The sequence below is a fragment of the Sphaeramia orbicularis genome, chromosome 16, assembly GCF_902148855.1.
Source record: "Sphaeramia orbicularis chromosome 16, fSphaOr1.1, whole genome shotgun sequence".
Lineage (NCBI taxonomy): Eukaryota > Metazoa > Chordata > Actinopteri > Kurtiformes > Apogonidae > Sphaeramia > Sphaeramia orbicularis.
The window spans coordinates 34,097,903-34,123,007 of NC_043972.1; the positions used below are offsets into that span (position 1 = coordinate 34,097,903).

A 25,105-nucleotide genomic window follows, 5' to 3' on the forward strand; every position below is an offset into this window, starting at 1 on the left:
TGAAGTGAAGCTTCTGTTACGGAGGGCTGAACATGTGTAGTCATCCCCCTCCTCTTTTCAGTGTTAGGGGTACCAGACATAAAAAAAAAAAAAATGTTTTACGAGAACTCAAACCAGTCACAGTAACTAAGAAATGTACCACAGACTAAAAGAATCTGATGAGGAAACATTCAGACTGACATCAATATGAGCAAGTACTGAGTACTGTAAGACACACCCTGTTACATAATATGCATTAATGAAGATTCACCTGTCATAAAAATGACATACTACAGACTAAGTTTAAAAATGTATGAACTCTTAAAGCGCAAATAAATTTGGGAATAATGTGTAATAACTAAGGAAACTGAATTTACCTGCTGTGACCTTTTTGTCACTGTTACAGTCAAGCCTCAGGATGGGTGGGGTGTTTCTGGTTGGTGGGCGTCAGATGGGTCTCATTTCTCGGGTCCTCGGAGGGCATTCCCATTCCGTCTGAAGCCATGATCAAGCTGTGATTCAATAGACAAATTACTTGACTTGACAGTGTCAAAGTGGTATTCAGTGCTCCACCTTAGGCTTTGTCGGACCACTCAGTTTGCTAAATGGCAGTGGTGAAACTGGAGAGTTGACTTCACATCTCTCTCTGGTCCACTACCGCGGAAGTGGTGTGTTACGTTTATCTACCGCTTGTAATTCAACAAACGCTAAATGAAATATTCTTCGTATTTGGATTAAACATTAACAAAAGATCACACATTTTCAAATCGCTCAAAAAATATCCTTAAACTACCAAGTTAAGGTGCAGTCGATTCTGCTTCGCTGTCGCCCTTTGACCCTTCGTTTGTCAACTTAAAAATGCATTCTGGGTAATGTAGTGTTAATTGGTTTTCCGTCGAAACAGGGTTATGCGAAATTCCTAAATAAAGCCCAATATGAGCAAATACAGGTTTTTTTATGGATTCCTTGTAACTTTCCATAAAAAAAAAAAAAAAAGCCTGATGTGATAATGACAGGAAGTGTTAAAATACAGTAAAAGAATGCCGTAACCCACCACCGTGCGTCATTGAGCGTCTAGCGCGTGACTGTGCGTCACATGACCGGTTGTTGCCAGCTAGCAGCTGCACAGGAGCAAAACACAGCAAGTAATGTGTATAATCCTAAATTTGAACAGCTAAAATCATGTTTTGTTTTTCTTAAAAAAAAAACAAAAAACGAGAAAATTCGGGGTTTTTGTTTAGTTGACACCTTTTTTCGAATATGCTGCTTTTCATATAGTGGTGTAAAATGAATGTACTTTACTGAAGAAACGAGACATCAGATAAACGAGTATCTGCGCTAAAGGTAAGTTATATGCTGTAATTACCAGTCTTAATCATTGTATAAGTTATATCATAACTGACCACAAAGAAAACAGTTAACAACATAGTTTTATTCAGTACAGTAAACACCGATTAAAGGCTTGCTCTCTCTCATCTTTCTCTCTCTCTCTCTTTCCCTCTCTCTCTCTCTCTCTCTTCTCTCTCTCTCTCTCTCTCAGATGAATGCTTTGGTTGCTCTCTGTCATTTCTGTGAGCTCATGGCCCTCGGACATTGTTCTGCACAGAGGCCACTGCACCACCCCCTCCCCGTCCCCGCCCTCTCAGGCAGGCCGGCTGCAGTGGCTGTTGATAGCGGACCGAGATGCGTGACCGGGAAGGGAAGGGTTGACTATGCGAGCAACAGCTCAGCCACACAAAGAGGAGAAATGTGTGAGGTAATTAGAGAGATGAGCCTATCGACTGGACCTAACATCTGTTTTTACTTTTCATTATTAGACCAGTCAAAGTGCTCTTGGGGGTTGTATGTCCATTGTACTGCCACCTGTTAGGTATTCATTTTCTAATTTCTTGGGCTACAGGGATGTCGATCTTTACCTGCATCTCACCCAGGTTTTGTAAGCATCGATGATGAGACAGGCATACGTTTCCTGAGTCATCAGCATCCTAGACAGCCACAGCTTTTCAGTGTGGTACGGCAGGCCTGTGTGCGCAGCCTCAGCTGTGAGGTAAACAATGACAGTGTGGCCCATAACACAATTTCTGACTGTATACTTTATTTTTTCACTATTCCATCACACAGTTTTTTTTTTAAATTATTATTTCTATTTAAGGTCTGTCCTGGACGTGAAGGGCCAATTTTCTTTGGAGATGAGCAACATGGTTTGTGTTCTCACACACCTTCTTTATCAAAGACAGCTGGCCAGAGGTTCCAACGTTGGTACAGTATTGTCATGGTTGCCATGGACAGAATCTACCTCATTAACTCCTGGCCTTTCCTGTTACGCCACCTCAGACTTACTATACAGAGTTTGCAAAGTACTGCACTCAAGGTAGAGCATATACATGAACTCTAAATTTAATTTGAGTAAAATATATAAACTTTTATGTACAGTTCTTTATTTTTCCTCAGGTGTTCGACAGCGAGCAAGGTGTTTGTCCCCAGCGAGCAGTGAGAATGAACAGTGTGTTCTCACCTGCAGTTTTCCCACACCAAAGGAGTGGCAATGCAGCCCGCTCATTAACTTCCCTCACCCAGCACCCCAACCTCTGGGCCAGCCTACACTCTTCTTTTAGCTGGTGCGTGGATACAGCTTCACCCATCAAGTCTTGTTGTTCATGTGACAAATTAGTAATCCTTCAGCTTGACATTTATATATTGTTATTAATTATTATTAATTATTATCTCCAGGTTGCTGAAAGCCTGTGGAAGTCGTCTGACAGAGAAGCTCTTGAGGAGCACCTACTGAGGATACACTGGTTCTTATAGAACGACAGACAGGTAGTTATCATTTAATGTTCATTAAGACTGATGAATTGGTAAAAAAAAAACTAAAACAGAGAACTGTATAGTAAATATGGTTTGTCAAAAGGTAGATCAGTCACCTGGGTAATACTTCAACATGTTTTGGCTTCAAGACAAGGTTTGGCATGTTGATAGGGGATGATATCAGCGAGGTCATATGTTTTCACATTGTGTGTAGGCTGTATCACCAGTCTGAATGTTGTCTGTGTAAATCTGATTCACTATATCATCACGTTAAGACAAATTGTTCAGAAACATAGGGTGATTCATTTCTCAGTGTCCACAAAGTTAATGCTTTATCAAAGAATATTTGCTCAGTTTTAGTCAAGATTTATCAAGTCACTAAAAGATTTGCAGTTATTTCCCAAAATACAACAGCTAATAAGACCTGCAATACCATTCTCACTTAAGTAAATAAGGAGATTAAACAAGTAAATGAACAAATGAACAAGCAAACATTATTAAATCAGTAAAAAAAAATAACCAGTCAAATAAACCAAAGAAAGTCTGTACCACTAAAGAAAATAAAGTTTAAAAGAATAAAAAATGAAAACAAAACATGAAAAAAATGGCTCATCTCAAGATGATTTTCTTTTCTTGTATGATGTTAATAGCCTGTTGTTGAATAAGTGGAAAAAAAAGAGTTCAAACAAGTATTTTTTTCTGATTCTAGCTTCTTAAATTTCTTTATATTTCTGTGATAGTAAACTAAATATCTTTACAATTGTCGACCAAACAAGACATTTAAGGATGACACCTTAAGTTTTGGGGATTGTTGTTGACATTTTTCACATTTTCTAATTTTTTTAACAAATGTATAACCAATTTCATAATCAAGAAAGTAGTCAACAGCTTAATCAACAGTGAAAGGTACCACATGAATCAAAAATAAGCAAATTAAAACAATAGATATTTCCTTCATCTAAATTTTGCTGTTGTCAACTCTGATGGCTGACTGTTCTTGGAGTCTAACAACAATGTTATTGATATTAGTCAAACTTAAGAGTCAACATTGCACAAGTTGAGGCTTATTTTGGAAATGATGAGTTGGATCCTGTGACCATGACATCATGCTCCACATATGGAGTATGATATAGAGCCAATCCTGTGGAATTTCCTGTCATTTGTAGCAGATATGTTTAGTCCTTTGAAAAGCCTTGCATCAATCTAGTTTTGTCTCCTACTTGTTTTCCGAAAGAGCAGAGGAGGAGATGAGATGCTGGGAAGGAGCAGATGGAGGTTGGCACTAAATCACAGCGGCACCAATCAGAAGAGCGAACTGGGCCACAACTTCTTCTGTGATGATGCAAAACTAGAGGAAATACCTGGTCCAAAGTTCAGGTCATTGAGGCATTTGAGACAGGTAAATTTAGGTTCTTTTGTGCACGATTACATGAAATAAGCACCCCCTTTATATTTGAAATGGCTGGGTTTAGTTTTCATTTCAATTGGAAAGTATTTTGTGTTTTTTCTCCCAATTTATATAGCCCCTCCTGTTTGTGAAATTCATTCTTTTGAACCTGACAAGAATAAATCAGAGAGGCGTCTGTAATGTAGGTGACTTAATATTAGAGGGAACTTACACAACTACAAGCTGTTTACAAGGTCCCCTCCATCAGGTTTTTCTTTAGGTATTTACAAATTTGCCAATTATGTCAGAAAGCATGCTACCCAACTTTGAAATCTTGGTAGACACAGGGTGGTCTAATTTTTCTATCAATCCTACATAAAGTCAATGTTTTCAATACCTTATGACATAAAAACACATGGTGAACTAAAGGAGGAGGCTTTCAGGCTAATGTTTAAGGACTACACATGATTGGTTAATGTCAGATGTATCTAATACAGTTGCACACAATTAACTGACCATGTTATTTTATAGTTATATACTGTCTTTACTCATGTTTTACATTTTTTAAACCAAAACTTATCTGTTATCAGCAATTTAATGCATTCTCTCTGGTATGAGATTCCTCCACCACACTATGTGAGCCTGAGAAAATGGTTACTTGTTTTTTGTTAAAAGATGGGTGATGTCAGATATTTATGAAATGAGTTGATTAGATTTGATTCACGTTTTTTGATCTGTTGTCAAAATGTGATAGGGACTGAAAACCATGTCATCACAAAGCCCTGAGCCTCACAAACATAGAGAAAACCCTGCTGGTCATGCAGTAAACTTTGCATTATAGAAGAGCATCTCTCACTGTTTTTCAGAGACTTTTTAGAAAATATTGAAAACCTGATCGGTCTCTGGTTGTCCTTGGAGCAACAAGCTCCTTATCCTTACAAATTTATTTGAAAGAATTGCAGTTCTGTTTGGAATAGTGATTGCAAAAGTTAATCTTGCAACTGTGGAGGATGGACTCTGTACCCACATAACTATGTGGACAAAAATATTGGGACAAACGTAGTCTGGTGTTCTTGCTGACTCAGAGGCTGGGCTACAAGGATAAATGACAGATGTCATAATACAGTTTTATATTTTTTCTTTAGAGTTAATTTTGTTTTCACTGTCATTTATGCTTGCAAAGTGTTTCACAGTTTGTTTTTACTCAGTTTTACTGAACATTGAATTTATTTTGTCACTGTAATTGTTTTCAAAGTTCTACCTTAAGATTTCTGAAATATTTGTCACATTCTGACATAAATAATTTTTAATCACAACTAACATCTGGTTTCTTTAGCTCTCACTCAGGTAGAAAAATCTTAAATGAAATATTCATTTGACATTTATTGTGATAATTATTGGCATGAATATTTTTATCATGATAATATTTGAAGTCAACAGGAATGGGACATCCTACAAACTGTAGGAGTGATGTGTCACTATATTTTGTCTACATAGTGTGTGATTTGTTGTCAAGTGAAAAGGCAGACAAACAGACTAAGATGACTGTAATGAAATTTGGGGGAAACGACTAATTTGATGGGTTTAAGATTAAGTAATTTGCCTTCTAAATTCCCATCTTTTAACCTTTATCAATAGTTAACATGACTGTTGCTAATACTAACTCTTCATGAATATATGATTAAAAAAAACAAAACAAAACTGGACAGTTGCCTCTTGAATATCATTAAAGCAGTGTATGACTTTCATCACAATTTTTTTTTTGAAATGTGTAAAACCCCAGTCATAGCCTAATTATCACTAATCCATTAGTCTTTTCTGTGCTTACACACCTGAATCACTTCCCTCACGGTGAACAGCTTTGAAGATGACTCCATTATAAACACAGTCCGCTTGTTTACATAACAAACCGAAACGTCTTTTTGGAAATTTTTTCATGAAGTGCATTGTAGGACTGGGAATTCCAAGCAGTAGCAGTTTCACTGTCTCTTTGTGAGTGCTGAACCCAAATGTCGCCTTTACCTCCATCTACCGACTATACTCATTCTTTAAAACAACCATGGTGGACTGCATAATTTTACTTTGTAGCAATCTGGCTCGTTTTCTTGCCGTATCTGTGAGAAACCACTTTTGCTTCCCACAATGCAACAAAATTTCCGAAAAGGCCTGAGTGACATTTCGGTTTATGTAAACAAGTGGACTGTGTTTACGATGGAGTCATCTTCGAAGTTGTTCACCATGAGGGAAGTGATTCAGGTGCGTAAGCACGGAAAGACTAATGGATTAGTGATAATTAGGCTATAAAATTTGTGATGAAAGTCATACGCTGCTTTAATGAACTTATCAGACAGAGGGAATTAAATGAAATCTAGCTCCTAATACACGTTTTCTTCAGATTGAGACCAGTCTTCCAATTCAGTTCATCTGATTTAGTCACAATTTGGTCATATCATTCATTAATATTAATGGGTTTCGTTTCTTGTTCCATTTGCATCCCACAGGTCCTCGGGGCCACTGAGTTCCGTCACCTTGCATGGCATGTGCTCATGGGAAATCAGGTCATATGGAGAGGCGCAGACCCTGGGCTCATCCAGTCAGCTTTCACAGTGCTCAAGGTACTCTTCTACACTACAGCTGCTCTGCTACCTTTAAAGTGTCTCATTAAATAAGTGTTAAAGCATTGAAGTGAACAAACATGCTGCTTTCACAGTCTTTTAACATGTGGTTAATATAATCCAAAGGTTCCAATTAGCCTTTTAATCTAAGGTTCATATTTATTTAGATGTAACTTAAACTGACTGTTTGGCAGGCATATAATGTTGACTACAGCTTGTTTAAGCCTCTGTTATCTAAATGGTTGTTCTGTTTCCCACCAGTCTTTGCTTCCAGTAGGGTGTGTGCGTTCTGTGCCATACAGTGCACAGTATGAAGAGGCCTACAAATGCAACTTTTTGGGTCTCAGTCCAGATGTACCCATTCCAACCCATGTCAGCTCCTCAGGTACAAAAACCACCTAAACCTCACTCTGTGATTAGTTTATCAAACCAAGGAGTCACCAGCTGTCCCTAACTGCAGACCTTGCTGTTTTTTGTTCTTTAGAGTTTTCTGTGCTTGTGGATGTCAGCTTAGACCAAACCTGTCACATCTCAGCTGTAGGTGAAGACAATGTCTCCTCACTTTATCAGTTCACCATCAGCAGTGCCAATACACAGCCTACTGACAGAGGTGAGGATATGTACGTGAGTGTATAAATAGACTGTGTCTGTAAGTCTTTCACTTTCACTTACAGCAGTTTGCTTTAAAAATACCCTGAGGGCACAAATCTTTTTTGACCATCTCCTACCTACAATCATGATAATGTCCTGTGCACTGACTTCCATGTAGAGGACTGGGAACATCTATGAAAATCTTTATGCTCACTCCCTGAGGTCTGCAGTGCTTCTCTTATGCACCTCTACAGCAGCATCACTGTGCAATGCCAGCAGCTGTTTGCCCATAAACAGACTCAGCTAACTTCAACAAATAATGTTACCTCAGCACAACACAGACTCCAACACAAACTTATGTAAACACACAAGCATGTGCAAATATTAGATATTGACATCTTTAAAGTTTGACCAGCATCTTGATCTGCCTCCAGATGCACATGCATACCTGAGCCAAGTCATCATTTAAGTAGGTAAACGGAAAATAATATTTTATCAACTAGACATGCGCACATTTCCTAAAGGAAATGTAATCCATGTGCTTGCCTCTTGCCAAATTTGTGGAGTTGGAGCTAGCTGCGATGTAAAAGCAAGAAATAGTACCAGAGAAGGACTGTTTGTAAATAAAATACTGTAAATATTTGGAAGAATGTTATGTTGTTCTACATTGCATTTGTATGTACAAATTATTTATTAAAAGAAATGTTTGCTATCACTGTGTAACAGCACAACAGGAAAGACAAAAAATAAGGATCAGCTGAATTACTGACACTGTTTTTCAAAACCTAAATTTACAAATCACATAAGATTAACAGCAGAATTTGTAATTTGCTTGAACAATTTTGAAAAGGTTAATGTAATGTGTTACATTTCTCACAAACACACACAAAAAAACACAACTCGTGGATGGAGGTCGCAAATTGGGAAAGGAACAAAACAAACTGCATAAAAACCATGAGAAGGGGTCAAACCAATAAAGAGCCCTTTAAGGGGTTTTAAAAGGAGACTGAAAATATATTTTACAATCACCCACTGAGTCTATCACAGAGATAGATAAAACAAAAAGATGGGCCTTAAACAGTATTTGAAATGGGAGTCAGGATGGGGGGTGGGGCAAACTGAGGTAGGAGGGACAATCTCCTTTTAAAGACTTCAACTGACCAATTGCAGCCCGGTGAGGAGAAACATGGCAGGTGCACCTGATAACCACTTACGACCTGTGGACAAGATCCAACCAAGAAAGAAAACAACTGTGGTATCTGTCTGGAACAAATGACACTGAAAAGATGGGAATTCACTAAATCCATATATACATATATAAACATTCCTCTTTATGGAGGAGACATGGATGTCCATGTTAAATTCACTCAGAAACCACCTCTCAAACAAACCGCTGTCAATCCATGACCATAGATCCTATCTCAAAAATTCTTGCAGGTGAGACTTGTAGTCAGTCTTGTGAATGTATCGATGTATAATATGTGGAATAAAAGTCATAACTGAATAAGCAGTGATTGTGGAAACGTGGAGTAAATCAAACATGTTAGTGACAGAAATTTAACATGGGAGTGAATGAGAGAAAAATCAGCACTCTATGTGCTTTGAGGCTTGCAGATCAAAAAGGAAATGTTTTAAGATTAAAATGTGAATAATATTTGAAAGAAAAGACTTTTTCCAACATTTTGACATGTAATTTGTTGCTTAGTTCCCAGAAATGTGAGAGTTATAAAGATTTGTTTGTAGAGTTTCTAATATGGCTCTTTATGGAGGAAACGTGGATGTCTGTGTTAAATTCACTGAGAAACCACCTCTCAAACAAACTGCTGTCAATCCATCACCGTACATCCTATCTCAAAAATTCTTGAAGGCAAGGCTTGTGGTGAATCTTCTGAACGTGTTGATGTAAAAATGGGGGAAAAAGTCAGAACTGAATAAGCAGCGTTTGTGGAAAGTGGAGTTAGTCAAACATGTTGGTGATAGAAATTTAACATTGGGGTGAAAGAGAGAAAAATAGGCACTCTGTGTGCTTAGAGGCCTGTAGATCAAAAACGAAAAATTTTAAGATTAAAATGTGAATAGTCTTTAAAAGAAAAGAGTTTTTCCAACATTTTGGTGTATAATTGTTGCTGAAATCCCAGAAATGTGAGTGTTATGATGAGTTATTTCTAGGTTTTCTAATGTAAAACCCAACCCTCTCCACTCTAAGTTAGAGTGGGGACGATATCAGCCAATCAGCTGTCACCATTCTGTTCCCCATGTATGTGAATGGGGTTTGGTGTATCGCACTCTTGTGCAAAAACTGTACGTGAAAATATTGCATCGTGTTACTTATATAATCACTGGGCCGGGCCATACATTTGTTGTATTGACGGAATAATTTTAGGATCAATCGTGTGGGAATGGTAGCCACTTGAAAATGGCCTAATTCATTTCGGATGAACAAATTGGCCGGTTTTTCGCAACTTTAATGAAATCTGTGCATCAGAATGTCAATCCAAATAATACCATGTCTTTTATAGCACTTTTTCTTTCAAAGTTTTTGTATAAGTCATAATAATAAGTCAAAAGTCAATCATAATAAGTCATAATATGACAAACAGTAGTCCCTTTTGCCTTGCATTACATGCAAGCACATGGGGAATAAAAAAACAGAGAAATGCGCATAAATTCACAATATTTAGGGAATCCTGATTCTGGTTAAATATAATACCTTTAGTTTCTTGGCTCAGACTTAGTTCTTTTTACGTGTGTCAGGATTTTGAGCCAAAACCAACAAAGGGTGCAGGATAGCCATGGACCAAGACCCCCAGTCCACATGGACTTTATTTCCTTCTTCCAGCCCCTGTTTCCTGTCTTCTCTGTGTTTCCAACTATCAAATACTGGCTGAAAAATCAGAGCCACAAATTATTAACAAGGCCAGAACTATAGCCTCTATGTCACATGATCTTTGTGTAATACAAATAGAATGAAATGTGATAAACTAACTTGAAAAAACTTCATCTTTGTTGATATATATTAATACAGTGAATGATCAGGTGATGCATTGATTGGGTCTTTTTCATTTTCTGCCAGGTCCAACTTTATTAAACAAGCTGGAAGTGGCTCTCTCCAATGAGAACCTGTTCTGTGGATGTGGTGTCCCACTGTTTGTTATGTCTCAAAGAAGAGTGGATGAAGTGAGGTAAAATCCACTTATTCCTATAGAAAAGTACTTGTGCTAAACTGTGATTTTAGTACTTTGTATATGAAAACCCCTCCTTGCCCATTATCCCTCTTTCAGTAAAGTCAAAGTGCTGTTCAAGTTCTCCAAAGTGGATGGCCGAGGGAGGGAGGACACCCAGAAGGTTCTGGCCCTGCTTGGCGCCACAGGGCCGGGCGAGGAAGACAACGTAGGCTGCTAAAGTTCTGGATGACTGGACTCAGCAAAACTTACAAGACCCATTTAATGACTGCCGTCCGAGGAGGGGAGAGGAGCCCCAGTCAGTGAATAAAAAACGAGAGGCGGAGGCAGCAGGGGGTAAAAAGGGAGTTGAAAAGAGGGTAATACTGAAGAAAGGAAAGTGAAAGCAGGAGTCTTTTCAAGAGAACTTTTCTTAACAGGGAAATGAACCCAGTGGTTATCTGTTGTTTGCTTTTAAAATATGTGGTGTTTTTAACAGTGGATATATTCTGGTACAGATTAACACATTTGCTTTAGATGTGTCAAAGGGTTTTAGTTTGTCTAAGGGAATTCTGATACAAGACAAATATGATACATTTAACTTATTACAAAAAGTTTTGCACTTTGTTTACTCTTAATGTTTTTAAATGAAATAAATCACTATAAAAAGTCTGACATCTGATGTTTTTGATTCCACAACTGGCTCCATCTTGTGGCGAACAGATCGAATAAAAGGGAGGGAGAACGAACAAAGCGGAGGAGGAGAGCAACATTTCTCCGTGAGCTCCCACTCACTTGTTCGAGTGGCTGCTGGCCAGCAATTCTTCAGGGCTGTAAGACAACACTTAAAGGTTTTTCTGATGTCTTGAAAAGTACCAAAATGGTTGCATAACAAGGCCTCACTCCAGTACTGACCACATCAGCAGGATTTGGCTCTTAATGAGCCTGTCACACCTCTGATCCACTAAAAAGCTCTGCCTTTTTTAATACAACAGCTCTTTGAGCCTGTTGCTTTGCTGAAGTTTGCAGACTTCTGTCAATAAAATTCAGCAACATATGGCTTTGTTTAACCTGGGGGGGGGGGGGGTTGTGTGTGTGGGGAATATATATATATATATATATATATATATATATATATATATATATATATATATATATATATATATATATATATGTAATGATGTTGTACATTACATAGCTCATTCTGTTTTATAAAATAAAGTGATTTAGTATTAACTGTAGCTTTACTTGTATGTCATTCTTCTACTTAACAGGATGGAAGTATTGCCTAATACAGTTTAACTTTTTTGTTTTGCTTTTCTACATCCTACTCAAATCTGGATTTAATTTAGGATGTTTCACAAATAGAAACACAAATATAATTTGCGGCAGCTCACAAATTAGTTGCATATTTACATCTGTAATATGCATGTGACATATGAAACAGGAAGACAAGCACAGTGCCTGGATATTTATACCCATCATTAAAACACAGAGCATAGGTGAAGAGGTTTTGAGTTGATGATGCCTCAGGGAGAGTTAACTCATAGTTTGTGTTGAGGTTGCTGCTCCCTTGTTTCCTTTTCTCCTCACCAGAGATAGGACTTTAGGAAACTGTCTTGCTTCCCTTGGCTACTCTTCAAATAAAGGACACAAGTCTTGTTTGACACAAAGAAACAAGTTTGTATTTCCTTGCTAATTAGGTTTTCTCTTGACATCCTGCTGAAAGACATGATGATGCACAACACAACCCGGGGGCAGAGAAAGATGATGACAGCTGTGCACAGTATTAGACATGACACCAGTCACCTCTGTGGAGCCAGTTTGCACAGTATAATCACTAAAAAAAAGCTGCTGTGGCACATGGAATGACTTGCAAGTTCTGGCAATGTAGTGTTCCATTCCTGTTTTCATGAAATGTGATTCTTGAATGATTTAAAAAAAAAAAAAAAAAAAAAAAAAAGATCATGTGATGATTAAATAGGATGATACTGCGCAGTGACTCTGGAGGGATAAAGACCAGGGGATCCAAAGGCACAGAGGTGTGGGGGAGAGTCCAAATGAAAAACATACGCTCCAGCTGCATGACTAAGCCTCCTCGGCCCCGGTTTGGAAGGGGGAGGATGGGGGTAGAGGGTGGGGGTCAGGGAATGTGGGAGCAGGGGGAGGGGGAGGGGGCAGGGTCAGTCAATAGTGAGGTAAAACGTGTGGCAGTGGGAGGGGCTGAGACTTAAAGGGAGCAGACAAGCAATCCAGCATAGCACTTTCACTTTGAGCGAGCTCTGTCTGTGAGGATACAGAGTGGGCAGAGGAGAGCCACAGAAGAGGAGGCCACTGTCTCTCCCGCTTTATCCATTAACCAGTGTCGAGGCAGCAAATTAAGCTGTTCAGGAAGATTCTAGGTCAGCAGGGAGGGAGAAGGCGAAGGAGGAGAGATAAAGTAAAGAACAAACAAAAGCTTTTATAGGAAAAGGCAGGAGCCACTCAGGCTTTAGTGGGAAAATCCAAAGTGAGACAGCAGCATGGCGGTGAGAGGATATAAGGGATTTTTTTGGAAAGTACCAAAGGAATTCAAAAGGAAATGGCCAAGGGATGTCATCAACAAGACTGAATCTGAAGCTGTGAAGAAGGCACTGCAACAAACTCTGTGTCAAAGACTTGAAAAAACCACAGAGGAGGAAACTTAGCCTTTCAGACTAACACAGAAACCCCTGTCTGCAGAGAGATTGCCGTCAACAAGAGAAATGGAGAAGTGTCCATTCTTAGAAAGATAAAAGGATGTCACTGCCAGGTGAGAAACAATGCAAATTCTTTTTGCACTTTTTTAAGTTTAGGTTTTAGGATACAATGATTAAAAACAATGATTAGTTTTTAGTTTGTGGTTTTACAAAACCACTTCTGGTGTCCTGTTCGGGCCATGTTTCATGTTGTTTTCAACAGAAATGGCTAATTGATGCAGGAAATGATGTAATGTTTCTTAGCAGGTATGCAGTTTGAACAAGCTACAAACCACAGAAAGTTTCCACAATTATCTGAATCTGTTCTGTGTCTTTCCTTCTTACTCATGTCTAAAACAGTTTTGTTGTTGCTATCACTCTTGTCTGTCCAATGTGATGGATGTGACCGTGACTGGGAAGGTGTGAAAAACATAAAAATGGCCATCGACTCTAATCCAACTGGGTTTGTAAGTTAAACTCCTTTTTTGCTTATTAAATTGTGACTTTAGTGTTATTTAGTGGTTACTTTAGTGTTTAATTTGTCTTTAACAAATTGCAACTTACACACTGTACTTTAAATAACAAACCAGATGCATTAATTTGTTCAGTTCATTGGTATCAGAGCCTAGAATAAAGAATCAAACCAATGATCTGATATAAACTTTTTTCTCTAATTACCTCTGATATAAGTGATCAGTTGACAAGTGTTATTCCTACTGCTTGCGGTATCATACAAGTCAAACATTGTGTAATTTATATCTGCGGTTCCTCACAGTTAACAGTCATGCATTGTTCTTGTCAAACAGTCCAGTAAAGTAAGTACTGCTGGTAAATTAACATATTTCATTGTATCTGAGGTAATTTAATCTCTTCTTTGTTTTTTTTTCTCTCTAGCGAACAGGTTTTTCCAAAGATTATAAGGTAGAGCACCCTACACCAAAGCTTGCTCTGCGACACTGACCGGTGAGTTGTTAAACAAATAAAAAAGGAAGTGGTAACTGATAAGAATGTGCAATACATGACAGTCAGTATTACTCATACACTTATGTAGTTTGCATAACTAGGTAGGTTTTAGTTTCTTTTAACTGGATAAACATTAACTTTCACCTCATAAAAACATAATATAACAAACTGCGGCAGTACAGTAGCCCCAAGTCTTCAGAACTGCGCACTTGATGTGGTTGTTGTGGTGGTTTTGACACATCTGCTGTACACGGTGCTAAACCTAATTTTGGTGTTGACTCTGCCTTTCCCTGCAGTGCTGTGTGTTCCCTGCTGCGGTTGTCCTACTGGATTCTTGGGATGTGCTGCGCAGAAACCTCTGGGACGAGCACTTAAATCACTCCTTAATCATCGATCTGCAACAGACACTGGATAAAATTATAAGAAAGAACATAAATACACAGGTACAGTTTTTTCACACTCTTTTTTATATTTAGCTTTGAAAAGATATTTTATGAAAGAGGAAAAGTCACAGAATATGATTCATTATTTGCATAAATACTAATGTATTAAACTGTCAGTAATAGTACATTAATTATTTTATTACTATGGTGTTTATTTTGTATTTCATAGACATTTCAGGAGGATACAGACTTGGCCCAGCTCTCTACAAACTCTTCCCTTCCAGAGGATCTCCTTAAGCTCACATCAGAGCTTTTCACTCGGTGGCTCCACGTCGGGTGTCTACCTTCAATTGAAACCTGCACCCTCCCCGCTTTGCCCCCTATGATTGAGAGGAAGGACTACGGTCCATCGCGAGCCAGACTCTTAACCACCCGAGCTATCAGCAGCTATGAGGAGGAACAGCATGACAAGCAGACAGACAATACACAGCTGCTGTCCAGCGGCAGTCCACTGTCCATATCACACTTTGCTTCTATCTGGAGCCCCCTGCTATTCAGACTCTACTGGTGGCTGCTGCTGCCATAAACAGATGTTTTTGAAGATGCACACAAAATGCAAGACATTTTCTGGCACTGAATGATTGTTTCTTATACGTGAGTGTGTATGTGTGTTTGTGTTGTTATACAGTAAGCTTTGTTAATATGAAGTGACATGCACAGGTTGCATTTAATGTCCAAAGTTAGTTCACTGTCCAACAGTGCTCCATAACAGCTGAAATCACAGATATATATATGCATAGCCATCTTCTCTAGAACAAGCCACAAGCTCCAGCTAGTAATGCTCATCATGCTAACAAGAGATAAATGCTGAGCAAGCCAATGCACATAAGCCATCGTCTATTTAATGTGGACTTTATCACTGTTTACAATGAATGTTATATAAATGTAAGATATTATAGTCTATGGATGTTTACTACTTTTATAATTGTAAATTAAAGTCATTTAGATATATTTTGTCTAATTTTTGTGAGGGATTTAATTGTCCAAAAACAGGAAGCTGCATTGTTTTCTGTTTATTGCTGTCTGTCATTATATTCCACAACCAGGATTCATGTGTTTTGTCCTTTCTGCAATAACAGATTATATTTTGTTCATGATCCAGCATTCCAGCATCTTGGCATTTGTATAAGGCATTACATTAAAAGAGTCACTCCCACAGTGTAAATCTATTACAGCTATTTTATAACACTGATAATACAGTCAGATGAAACACAGAAGAGAGAGGAATATACGCAGGTCTCCAGGAATCAGCTATTAGTATCTGTACAGCCGTGATCATATCTACATAAGAAATGAACTGCACCATGTGGTGCTTGCACTTGCCCCTGCATGTACACACCCACGCATGTTATGTGCACCATTGTCCTGTCCTCACAAGGCCTTCCTTAGAGTTTCATACACACTAAAAAAGAAGGAATGTTGCATTTCCCATGAGAACGAGACTTTTGGACTTCAGCAGAAGTTGTAATTGAGCTATTTTACTCTGAAATTATGTCACATATTGGAAATGCATGTCAAATGCTGTATGAATGCAAATTGCTGAGAGTTAGATTATTGTTTTTGGAGGAAAGAAAAAAATGAAGCATGAGGGTAAAGTGCTTCTTTTGGTCTGTAATCTTTTTGTATTTTCATCTATCTGCACTTAATTAAATACATGTCTGTTTACATCCTCCTGCCTGGAAATCAGTGAAACAGAGGTCATTGACCCCTGCTACTGTCCATGCCAACCTGTTTAAATACATAAATACATCTCATTAAAACTACTCTAATCTAAAATAGTAAGTAATCATTATAAATACATAACTCACTCATATTGATGTAGACACGGCCACATGTGAACATGATTCATGTGATTCCTGAATCAGATTTGTGAGGGAGGGGCAGACGAACCCTGAGCCTTTACTCATTCATGATATGATATGGCATTAAAGTACTTCTAGGTCTTATATTTTTGGTCAATTTCCACGACAAACCTTTGCAAGTGTGATCTTTTCCTGGCAACGAGGAGACAAGCGCCAAAGGGGCCAGCTAAATTCCCGTAAATGGGGGAGTGAGGAGCGGAGAGGGGAGTCTAAAGGGATGGGGGAGGGAGGAGGGGTGTGTCGTCACTGGGTGTTTAAACCACGTGACCTCTACATACCGGATGTAAGCAAACTCTGTCAAGATGTCTGCCCCCGGTGAAGACACGTTTGCTGAGGGAAAGACGAGATGGAGGAGATGGACAGGTTTGGCAGCGACGAGGACGAAGGAGAAGACATGGAGGAGGAAGGAGAGAACAGAGAGGAGGGGGATAAGAGGTGTACGTTCCCGGAATGGAGCCACTTCAGCCCGGAGAGGAGCTGGAGATGGACCGGTCTGCGTACCGCATGTACCATGAATGCCAAACAGGTTTAGAAGAAGATCACCATGTTGTCCGGCTCTTAAATGCACTGATATAACGCACTGATGTGTTGAACAGTGGTTGTTTTTGTTGTATATGTTCAGGGGCTCCGTGTTTGAGCTTCGACAATCCTGAGAGATGGAGATGGGGAGGGAAGGGAGCATTTCCTCTGTCCATGCTGGTCTGTGCAGGCACACAGGCGGACACAGCTCTGAGCAACAGGTCAGTACAGACCCTCAGATCAGGAAAAACACCAGGAGTGTGCCTGGTCACTATTAATTTTGTGCCAAGGGTTTGAAAGCAATAGAACTGATGCAGACTACTTTCTTCATATGCATATGTGGACATATAGAGATTCGGGATCCCACTGAATGCAATCGAACATTTTTATTCACTACACAGTTATTATACAGAGAACAAACTGTCAAGTAAAATTAAAATAAAGAAACAAAAAAACCTATCTCGGGAGTCTGAAATTAATATAATGAGGATTTTTGGGGGGGTGGGGTAATCTGGTCTTTTTGCTTAAAATTGTATATTTATGAATCTTAAATATAGCTAAAATCATACTAAATCATCACAAAGAAATGGGAGTTCAGGAGCATGTGAAATGCAAATTAAAAACAACACAAGATATTACTGACAGTACACACAAAGTAGGTTAAAAACAGAATGGTCAAACACACATTATTTAATAAATAACAGTTTATAGTACAGTAAACATGGCTTTGACCTTTTAGCCACTATATAACCACAAATTGTAGGGTAATGATTTACATTTTTTGTTATTATTTTTTTTATTATTATTATTTCATTATTATTTGTCAGTCAGTCATCTTCTGAACCCACTTTATCCTTGAGAGGGTCGCAGGGTGCTGGAGCCTATCCCAGCTACCTATGGACGAAGGTGGGGTTTCACCCTGGACGGGTCACCAGTTCATCACAGGGCTGACATATAGAGACGAACAACCAATCACTCTCACATTCACACCTGCAGCCAATTTTAGGTTGACCAATTAACCTATTAGTGCATGTCTTTGGATGGTGTTAGGAAGTACCCAGAGAGAACCTACGCAAACACGGGGAGAACATGCAAACTCTACACAGAAAGGTCCCTGGTGTTGTTGGAGTCAAACCCAGGACCTTCTCGCTGTGAGGTGCCAGTGCTATTCACTGCACCACCATGCTGCCCTCTCTGAAGATGTATTCATATGAAATTATTTCAGTCCAAAGTTGATTGAGACTTTTTTTTACTCATGTGAAGTGTGAAATAAAGGCTTAAAGGCAGAACTTTTATATGTGGTAGGAACTGTGGATGCTATATGTAGAAATAGAAAGACCATTAAAATAGTGGACTGTTTTGGCCATGAAAGCTTGAAGTTGCAGCACAGCTGGGTTTTTTTCCCCCACTGTTTCAGTTTTGTTTTGATGAAGTCTACATACCGCTGGCAGCACAGGGAATTTTCCTTTTCAGGAAAAAAACTTTCTTTTTTTCATTGTCACATTAAAACTCTGCACTTGAATGCAACTACCAGGCTTACCCACAGATTTATATCTGATATAGACTGCTCCACTCTGTGTATGCTGAAATAGATGTTTTACAGGTGTTATACAATTCAGAAATAATAAAACGAGGCAACTCACCCTTTAGTCTTCAACATTATTTTAAATGCCCTTTATATTTCCAGACTTCTTGTCATGCGCATGCATAACCTCCAAGGAACAGAGAAAGATAAAGAGGGAGAAGAAGCAGTGATGAAGAAAGTGATGATGAAGAGGAGGATGAGGATAAGAAGCCACAGATGGAGCTGGCCATGTTGCCGCACTATGGAATCATCAACCGAGTCCGAGTATGTTGCTATTTGTATAAAAAGTAAATATTATGTTTGGAGCCAGACACTTTTCCCTTTTCTGATTTACTTGTGTCTCTGAAGGTGACATGTTGTGGAGAACAGCCTTTAGCTGCTGTGTGGTCAGAGAAGGGCCAGGTTGAAATATTTGACCTCCGACCTCAACTGGAGGCGGTCCACAATACTGCTGCTATGGCAGCATTCATTAATCAGCACAAGGAAGCCACCGCACTCTTCAGCTTCTCTGGACACATGACCGAAGGCTTTGCACTTGATTGGTCACCCACAGTACCTGGTAAAGAGATTCTTTTACCTAGGATGTTTATTTTTACTTCTTATTAGCTGATTAGAACACATTGTGTGCTGTAAACATAATTTTTTTCCCAGACCACACCTTGTTGACATTGTGATATGAGCAGAACAGTTGTAACATGAAGAAACAGGGAAACATTTTCTCTCTAATACTTTTTTGTCCTCTAAAATTAGATGTTCTAGTTTAAATAGTCAAAATACTACAAAAAAACCTTTGAAGATTCAACAGAAAAAAAATCTGAGCTATATTCATAAGGTCATTTTCACCAGCTCACTCTTAATTCTTGGTCATCTACATTTATATAGTATGAAATGTAACAGCCAAAGGACATAAAAAAATATCATTATGGAATGACTTGGATCATCCACAATGTAAAGTTAAGAAAGCACAAAAATAAATCACAGCAACTTAAAGCACACAGTCAACATTATGATCTTTAAATGAATAGCACCCAACAAAGTTTGGTTACAGAAATTCAGACAACGCAGTTATTGGGATCACAAAAGACTTCATTTCAAACATTCAGAACATGATTTACAAATTGTAATTAAAGATACAGTTAATTACAGGTGTTCATGTTCCTCAATTAAAGTTGTTGCACTTTGTGCTTAAACAGGTCGTCTAATCAGCGGAGACTGCAAAAAGAACATCCATCTGTGGGAGCCCAGAGAGGGTGGGACTTCATGGCAGATTGACCAGCGACCTTTCAGCTCACACAGCAAGTCAGTGGAGGATCTGCAGTGGTCACCTACTGAAGCTACAGTATGTAATAACAACACTGTGGGTCTGACTGAACTCTTTAATAAGTAGGACGGTGCTTTGCTTAGTCCTGATTCAGCATCTGATGGGTCTAACAGGTTTTTCTCCCCTCCCCAAATATGCATGTTTGAAATGTATATTATGTTGCCTTGGAGGTGCTGAACTGTCAATCTGGAGTGTGTCCCAGTTAAGATGAATCCAGTACTCTGGATGATTTTCCCCAAACAGACATAACTCATTGTGGATTGAAGAACAGGGTGTGGTGAGAGCAATAATTGAGGTTTTGTTGACTTGAAACACACCCCGTTAACACTGAGGCTTTATTGTTCTAATAATCACAGGCTTAAATATGTAATTTACATGTCATCTTTGTGCTTCAGTCAGTAGGTTTAAGTATACAGATATACACCCCATAAATCTGGCAGGCTGATGACTTTTGCTTCTAGTTACTGATTTAAGAGTCAGTGAATACCGAGTTTGTTTTATATCAGGCTTTTAGGACTCTTTGTCTCCAAATGGTGTGTAGCATAACACTAGGACTCCACAAACTACTAAAGCAAATGAACAAACACATGCTGCCTCACCCAGAGACCTTCTCCTGACTACCTACTAAAAGAAAGAGGAAGTAACATTGTTTTAGAAAGAGTTGTATGTGTTGTCAATATTTAACCTGAGATTCCAGTGTCAAAGTTCAAATCTCAGTGTCCATATTTCATTGTTTGCTACAGGTATTTGCATCGTGTTCAGTAGATCAGTCTATCCGTATCTGGGACATCCGTGCGCCGCCCAATTCTATGCTGTCAGCCAATGAAGCGCACACATCAGACATCAATGTCATAAGCTGGAACAGGACCGAACCATTTCTACTGTCAGGAGGGGATGACGGGCTTCTGAAAGTATTGGACCTGCGACAGTTTAATGTAAGAAACAGTCATAAACCACTGCAGAGGCATATGTAAAATGATTAATTAAGAATTCAGTCATGTAGGGAATGCAGAAATATTCAGATGACACCCAGAAAGACATGATGTTAACTATTGGCCAGTTTTATAAATGATGTGCTATTACTTGTTGGGGAATGATGATGATGCTCAGTGGGTGTTGCCATTCGTACTTTACACCTTCAGATTACCCAACACCTTCACAGTTTGTGCACGCCGGCCACTATTTATGTCTGTTGCATCTTTACACAAGTAAGCCTGTCACAATTATTACATGATCACCTTCATGAATTAAGTGCAATTATTTTGCATCATCATGGTAATCATCCCCATACACCTGCTTAAAACGAGAAATGTCATAGTTTCACAAGTAATTTTACATCACTTTCTACTGTCTCTTAACTTATTGTGTCCCGTCATCTCTATTGATACCCATCATTTTCAGTAAAAAAAAATAATTGCACATGGCAGATATGACACAAATGTACAAATCTATTACTGAAATATACAATACAAACAGATGGACTGTATGGACTACTGTTAGACTTATTCCATACTAGAGCTATGTAAGTAACAGAAAAGACAATTAATTCCTTTATATGAACTGTTTTGGAAAAACATGGATTTTCTTTATTTGGCAGAGAGGATCAATTCCACTTTCATGTCTGGTTGTAATAAAACAGCTACAGCCATAGGATAAAACAGTTAATACGCTACTGTCCAAAGGTGACCAAATCTGTGTATTAACGCCTCTAAAGCTTATTTATCAACACATTATATGTCCTTTACTTTATCTTTCTGAGAATAAACACACATCCAGTCAGTTCAGAAGTATTCTTGCATATCATATTTAAGAGGACCCTGGGAAGACTAGCCTGTCGTTTGTGCATCGGCTAATGGGATCCTCAATAAAGCATAAACCAAAAGAATCACCTCCAAATGCAACAGAAATTAGAGTGGTGTGACGTATCAAACTATCCTTACTACATATGATGTGGACATTTCCTTGGGTTGATGTAAAAGTACAGAAAACAGTGGCTCTATACTTGACATTGTACATGATGAACAGCATTCTGGGTATTTAAATTATTTCCGGTCTCCACCTGCAGACTGGGCGGCCTGTGGCAAACTTCAAGCAGCATGGTGCTCCAATCACATCCGTGGAGTGGAACCCAGTGGACTCCAGTGTGTTTGCTGCCTCAGGAGCAGACGATGTCATCAGCCTGTGGGATCTGTCTGTGGAGTCATGTGATGTGGGTGCCAGGGTTGAGGGGGTGAAGGATTTACCCCCACAGCTACTGTTTCTGCACCAGGGTCAGTCAGAGATCAAGGAGCTCCACTGGCACCCACAGTTACCGGGCGTGATCGTCTCCACAGCTCTGTCGGGCTTCAACGTGTTCAGGACAATATCTGTATAGTTTATGTGAATACACATTAAATGTGTGCGTGCCATAAGCAAAAAATCCAAATGTTTCATCATTAAGGAGCTTGTAATATTGTAAATAACTGGAGGTAGATCCCTAGTAGGTCATTTATCAGCTAATGTAGACACCATATGGACTTATAATTCCTATTGAACTTTCAGTCTGTTTGTTTTACAGATGTTTCAGCTATTTTAGGTATTTCCTCTTCAGTACTTGAAATAAAATGCTTGTTTTATCTAGAATTCTGAATTGTTTTATTTATAATACAGAAAGTCACAAATTACAGTACTTCGAGACATTTATATATCCACCATTTAGACTTTGAAATAAATCTTTTCGTCTCATTTTCATCTCAACCCTAGTCATCCAGGGTGCCTACTTCATTTCCTAATTTCACAAAGAATTTCCCTGGGGATAAATAAAGCATTAAATTCCAAACTACAGTGAGACAGAATGTATTTATTGAAGTACTTTTTTTTATTACTTTGATTATTTATTGAATTACTTTTATTACTTAGATTTATTTTTTATTAGAAGAATGACAGAAAAACTCCTTTTAACATCCCATTATTGGTTTTATTTTTTTCATTGGAAATCTTGATAAACCACAGGATAACAAATGTGTCTACGCCAGCATTTTCAACAGATGAATGCAATAGTTTCTCCCTCATACAGCATTATGAAATAAAAAAATTCAATAAGCATTATACAAGCAAAAAGCATGTACAAAAATGCACTACTGTGCAGGATTTACATTTTAATCCCAATGATTGTCTCATAGTATAACTGCATGAAGTTGGTCCGGCGCCACAGCCCAAAAATAGCTGCAGTAATAATACTAACATGCTAAATAACTGTCCAGTAAAAACATACATGATCTTATCAGTTTTGGTTTGAACCAGAGAAACTCATATTTCCAGATTTGGAATGTGGCATATTCACAGTACACAGGTAATAATACACAATGACAATATCTTCAGAGAACTTGGTAAAAACCAATCCAATCTATTAAACATAAGGAGATGACATGTGATATTCATGCAACATGAAAAATAACTGTTAAGACGTACATAAAGCAGGATACAAGAATGAAAGCATTGAGCTCCCTTTAAGGCACTTTATCATAAAGCTCAGACAACACTTTAAGATGGTAAACATCTGACACAGTAAAACTTAACACAAAAGCATTTATTTTGCCTGAATCAAACTGTCCACTGAGCACTGGTTTCACTGCAAAGCTTCCAGATGAATGACATGAATCAAAGTGCTACAAATGTTTCACCGTAACAACCAAATTGATATTTTTGGTGCTTTAGCAAATCTGTTACCCTTGAAGAAGAACATAAAGATGTCTTCCAGTTGAGCAACATCGTCTACAAACTGTATCACTTTAATTTTGAGTCTTAACATATCCAGTTTGTATTCAGACATAGTCTGTTAAAGCCTCCCTTTTCAGCGGTACTGAAATTAAGAATTGAGGAAAATACAGTATATTTGATTAACTTAACAGCAAAAGATTTGTAAAAACAACGCTTTTCCCCTATAGACCAATTTCGTCATCAAACTCATCTTCAAATGTATAGCCTCGTCCTGCGTCCTCGTCCTCCTCTGAATCAGTCCTCTGAGTGGCAGCTGTCGACCCTCCTCCTGTCCAGTGGGGTGACTCCTTCATACTCTGAACTATGTGAAGAAGCAGGACTCGGTGGCAAATCTGCTTTGTGATTGGTGAACTCCGTTTCACCTCCACTCACCAGGCCTTTGGACATTTCACTCTCATCTCTAGTTGGACTACGACATGCCAGCTGATCCTCATCCTGGAAGTCGAAGCCCTGACTCTCTTCCTCTTCCGACGCCTGGCGAATGATCTCCTCTCGTTTGTCACTGAACCTCACTTTTGGTCGTAACCCCTTCGGCTTGAGCCCGTTCCCATCTGGTATCCTGCCATCCCCCTCCTGGTTTCATCCATCTCCACCAAGTTCTTCCCATTCAGCTCATTCTGCATATTCACAGATATCTCCATGCCCCCCTTACTCTGCTTTGTCTCCACTGAGCCACTCTTGGGACTAAACACATCTTCCTCATTGGTGTCAAGGCCCCAGCCCATCCATCACCCCTAAAACATCCCCCAGCATAGACGGGCCCAGGTCCAGGTCCAGGTCCAGGGTGAATGAAGACACTGACTCAGAGTGCTGGAGCTCATTGTCCTCTTGGGTCCCTGGACCATCTGTGACAACAGCCGCCTCAGGGTCAGTGACTGGCATAGCCGCTGGACTACCCAAGTCAGAGCTAGATGAGCTAGATGGGCCAAGAGTGGACAGGAAGGAGGTGTCACCGAAGGCATCGCCTCCCCTCCCAATGTGCATGGTGTGGCGAAAGTCACCAAGAGGGCTGAGATCATGGTAGGATCCAGGCGAGGAGCCCGGGTTGATTTATGAAGCGGCATGACTGTTGGGGTGAAAGGCAAGAAGACAGCATGATAAACAGGAGGCTGAACTGTCAACAGTGGCCAATGAGATAACAAAAAACAAGAAAGCAACTGAGCCATAGTCCCAGTCCTGATAAGGCAAGGCTGCAGCTTCAAAACTTCAACATGTTGAGCAATAATGTGGGAAACCAATGAGCGTTGTGGCCCTGCTGCATGCTGAAGGCCATGCTGGGACTTGTACTTCTGAGACACTCGTGCAACGCTAGCACATATTTTTCTCTACCCTCAGGGGTGTATGTGAGCACAAAACAAGACAATAACTATCTTTACAAAAACTAAACCTAGATGA

General features: G+C 39.1%; 3 protein-coding genes and 1 long non-coding RNA gene across 4 annotated transcripts; 3 read left to right on the plus strand and 1 right to left on the minus strand.

The window, feature by feature from the left end:
* The first annotated feature begins 1,519 nt into the window (after window positions 1–1,519).
* Window positions 1,520–11,213, plus strand: flcn (folliculin). Its single transcript, XM_030158801.1, is given in 17 exon segments — window positions 1,520–1,553; window positions 1,556–1,685; window positions 1,687–1,735; window positions 1,880–2,026; window positions 2,132–2,350; window positions 2,431–2,597; window positions 2,710–2,751; window positions 2,753–2,802; window positions 4,024–4,064; window positions 4,067–4,186; window positions 6,676–6,789; window positions 7,051–7,174; window positions 7,274–7,399; window positions 10,454–10,503; window positions 10,505–10,557; window positions 10,662–10,768; window positions 10,771–11,213. Coding segments are annotated over 17 exon segments (1,671 nt in total). The 3' UTR covers window positions 10,869–11,213.
* A 1,594-nt stretch (window positions 11,214–12,807) lies between these two features.
* Window positions 12,808–16,259, plus strand: LOC115435607 (uncharacterized). The gene is made up of 5 exons (XR_003937713.1): window positions 12,808–13,332; window positions 13,619–13,725; window positions 14,153–14,221; window positions 14,518–14,664; window positions 14,834–16,259. It is a non-coding gene; the product is annotated as an uncharacterized LOC115435607 (long non-coding RNA).
* A 569-nt stretch (window positions 16,260–16,828) lies between these two features.
* On the plus strand, window positions 16,829–22,573 carry grwd1 (glutamate-rich WD repeat containing 1). The gene is given in 12 exon segments (XM_030158134.1): window positions 16,829–16,859; window positions 16,862–16,959; window positions 16,962–17,052; window positions 17,149–17,171; window positions 17,173–17,203; window positions 17,206–17,266; window positions 18,733–18,791; window positions 18,794–18,894; window positions 18,979–19,189; window positions 19,824–19,969; window positions 20,695–20,886; window positions 22,017–22,573. Coding segments are annotated over 12 exon segments (1,353 nt in total). The 3' UTR covers window positions 22,326–22,573.
* A 723-nt stretch (window positions 22,574–23,296) lies between these two features.
* cdc42ep5 (CDC42 effector protein (Rho GTPase binding) 5) lies at window positions 23,297–24,774 on the minus strand. Its single transcript, XM_030158135.1, is given in 5 exon segments — window positions 23,297–23,949; window positions 23,951–24,279; window positions 24,282–24,394; window positions 24,426–24,720; window positions 24,723–24,774. Coding segments are annotated over 5 exon segments (867 nt in total). The 3' UTR covers window positions 23,297–23,871.
* Between the last annotated feature and the right edge of the window lie 331 nt (window positions 24,775–25,105).